Source organism: Bubalus kerabau, chromosome 15 (assembly GCF_029407905.1).
Source record: "Bubalus kerabau isolate K-KA32 ecotype Philippines breed swamp buffalo chromosome 15, PCC_UOA_SB_1v2, whole genome shotgun sequence".
In the NCBI taxonomy this organism is placed as follows: domain Eukaryota; kingdom Metazoa; phylum Chordata; class Mammalia; order Artiodactyla; family Bovidae; genus Bubalus; species Bubalus kerabau.
In genome coordinates this window covers 51,002,083-51,005,518 of record NC_073638.1, presented here as the reverse complement: position 1 = coordinate 51,005,518, position 3,436 = coordinate 51,002,083, and the positions used below count along the sequence as shown (strand labels likewise).

Genomic DNA, 3,436 nt, shown 5'->3' with positions numbered 1-3,436 from the left:
TCCAGCAGATCTTCCTGACCCAGGGGTTGAACCCATGTCTCTTACATCTCCTGCACTGGCATATCGGTTCTTTACCACTCGTGTCCACCTGGGAAGCCCAGGAAATAATTATGGCAGCCTCAAAAATTTCACCCCAAGCAGAGGAAGTATTTAGAAGCCAAACCAGAGAAAATCACTGATGTGTTTATGGGCAACTGAGATCAAGCTAGCATTAGGAAATCATTATATCAAGCCATTAAAGGTAAGAATAAGTGCAGTGGTAAGGGTCACTTGCCTCCCACAGGCTGAAACTCCCTGTCACAGCTGATCTTAAACATAGCTAGCACCCGAGTTCTGATCTGTTTGGTCTTGGCACCATAAATGATGGGATTGATGACAGGAGGCAGAAGTAGGTAGACATCACCCATGAGAACATGCACAATGGGATGAAGGCTGTTCCCAAAGCGATGCACCACTGAGAGGCTGATGAGAGGCACATAGAAGGCCAGCACCACACCAATGTGTGACACACAAGTTCCAAAGGCCTTGGCCCGCTCCAACCTGGAAGGCAGTTGTAGAACTGTTCGTATAATCAGAAAATAGGACAAAGAGATGAACAGGGCATCCACACCCATGACCAGCAGAATGGCAGTAAGACCATAGACCACATTGGGCAATGTGTCTGCATAGGCCAACTTCATTACATCCTGGTGCACGCAATAGGAATGCGAGAGCACGTTGGATTGGCAGAAGGCTAGCCGTTTGATGAGCAGAGGCAGTGGGATGAAGAAGAGGGATCCGCGGACCACAGCCACCAGGCCAATCTGGGCTGTCACTGTGTTGTTGAGCACTGAGGCGTGGCGCAGCGGGTGGCAGATTGCTACGTAACAGTCAAAGGCCATGGCCAGTAGGATGGTGGACTCGATGGCTGAGAGAGCGTGAATAAAGAACATCTGGGTCATACAGGCATCAAAGGTGATCTCCCGGGAGTCGAACCAGAAGAGGGCGAGGATCTTGGGCATGGTGGATGTGGACAAGGCCAGGTCGATGGCTGCCAGCATGCAGAGAAAGAGGTACATGGGAGCGTGGAGGCCGCGCTCCATCCTTACGATGAAGACCACGATGCAATTTCCAAACAATGCCACAGCATACATAGAAAGAAGGGGGAAACCAATCCAGAATTGAGCTGCTTCTAGTCCTGGGATACCAATAAGTACAAAGGTGGCATGTGTGAAGTTGCAGGTACTCATATCTGACACCGAGAAGGTGAGGTCACACTGGCAGCCTTCTAGCCTGCTAGGACAGGGAGCACAGTCAGAGAGGCTGGCCCCAGAGTCTCAGGGACTGAATACACCTTAGCTCTCCTTCCCCTTCTCTCTTCTCTCACTCCTCCGAGTCATTTGGGTTCTTTCATAAAAAGGCTGTCTGAAGCCTCCTGCCAAAGGGGAAAGGGACAGCTCAAATTCACTTATCAGTCACTACTCTCAAAGTCCATTTACATTTGTAAAAGGGAACCTGGAGAGAACAATGCTTATCCCAAAAATTTGTCCTTCTCAAGTTCCCTGGGAATCATTTTTCTGTTCTATAAGCATTTACTTATAAGACTTACCATATATCAAGGATATTTGCTAGATGCTGAAAATACAGAGACAAAAATGCATATTTTTGCCTTTCAGGTGCTGTGACACATGATTTGCCTTTCAGATACCTTGCCTAGAGTGAAAGATAGATAAGTAATGAAAATATTAGAATCTTGGGATATGTGTTAGGAAAAGATGTGCATTTAATGCATAGGATGGGAGAAGCATCATCAGAGGAAACTCTGAAACAAGATGATCCTTCTGTTCAGTCTTGAAATATTGAGTAGAAATTAAAAAGACAGAGAAGGGAGCAAACAGTGGGGATAGGGAGATTTTTTATTTTGTTTTGGTTTTGCTTTGTTTGCTTGCAAATTTTCAGGATTCCAGGTCTAAGGTCAGCAAGAAAGGAAAGATACAACTGTAATAAAAAAATAAAAATAATAAAAAACAAACAAAACCCACAAAATAAAAATTAAGGAAAAAAGGCCAAAGTCAATATCTTAAGGTAACAGGGAACTTATTTGGGGTCATCAAATGAAAGGTAGTAGCTCCCACCAATGAATTCCCTGGAGATGAAGGTGCTGGTAGGATCCTAGCTGCCAGGTATGGCCCCTGTGAAGGCTTTCTCTCTGTTCCTGGCTGATGGGTCTCTCTACTTTTAAAAGTTGTCTGTAAGGCCACTCTCACTGCTACAAAGCGAGCTTGAGTTGAGTCTTGATACTCCTAGAGCTTTATCTTTCTTGGAACCTCTGGCCATGAGTTATTTATATTAGGTGAATCTTTGCTTTCTTAGGAAACTCAGTGTTGTTCTGCCTTATTCTGTGTTCTGACCTCATCAAACTCTTTCCTGAAAGTCTCCCTAAGTACCCTGGTATATAGAGCTAATTGTCTCTAAAGAGCTAACAGCTTGGCTTTTCAAAAGAGGTTCTGAATCTTTAGAATACACTCTGCAGGTGATTTCATCAGTGATATTGGGATTAAACTGTTCATCCTCCCCACTTCTCCCCACCCCACCAGGATTCCTCTTCACTCGTAACCTGTGTCCTTTCTGCTGCTGAGACATGCTCTTCTATTTGGCCTTAGTGGAGAGGGTTTGGAGAGGAGAATGACCAGGTATCTAAAAACACAATATGATAAAATGAAAACTAAAAATTTTGACTTAGATTATCCTCATCTTGGATAAGCAAGGAAGAACAGATCCAGGTTCAAAGGTCAGAAAATCTCTCCTCTGATGACTATTTGTTCTTCTCCATTCTCAGACATGTGCCAAGATATTACAGCTACCTTCCTTGACAAATATCAGATCCCAGCTTTGTCCCCCTCAGCTGCTGTCAGAGAATGAAAAGCATTTTTCAGAGGTAGATGCTCACAAGCATGGAGGGTAGCAAGGGGAGGACAGTAATGCATTTCCCCTTTCTCAGCGCCTCTGATGACAGCATCTGCATGGGCAGACAGAAGGGTCTCTGGTGGCCTCAGAGTCAGATATCTCCCTGACTCTTCTTTCTGCAGGGCACCTTTTCTGCTTTGCCGGTAGCAGCCTAAGACTTGGGGCCATTGGTTCATCTCCCCAGTTACCTATCCCAGAAGACCTCATGCTTTCCTCCCATGTGGTCTGGTCTTCTGCCTAAAGGGATGCTAGCCAGATCCAGTTGCAGCTTCTCTTTGGGTCTGAGTGTGGCTATAGCATCTAGTCTCACTTGCCTTTCTGGGTGGCAGCTAACACTCTGGAACACTTCTTCCTCATCCATGAAGATGTGGGTGGGATACAAGGGCTTCCCCTTACCCTGCCACGGGACAGTTTGTAGGGTCTTCAGGGTTCCTTAGGATGCCAGGGACCATGGGTTGTCTGACCCCAGTGAGGATGCACTCACTTGAAT

At 45.8% G+C, this 3,436-nt stretch overlaps 1 protein-coding gene across 1 annotated transcript; it reads right to left on the bottom strand.

Annotated features, from left to right (window-relative positions):
- Window positions 1-266: 266 nt before the first annotated feature.
- On the bottom strand, window positions 267-1,229 carry LOC129629131 (olfactory receptor 51E2). Its single transcript, XM_055548900.1, has one exon. The coding sequence runs from the start codon at window positions 1,227-1,229 to the stop codon at window positions 267-269; it is 963 nt and encodes a 320-aa protein (XP_055404875.1).
- Between the last annotated feature and the right edge of the window lie 2,207 nt (window positions 1,230-3,436).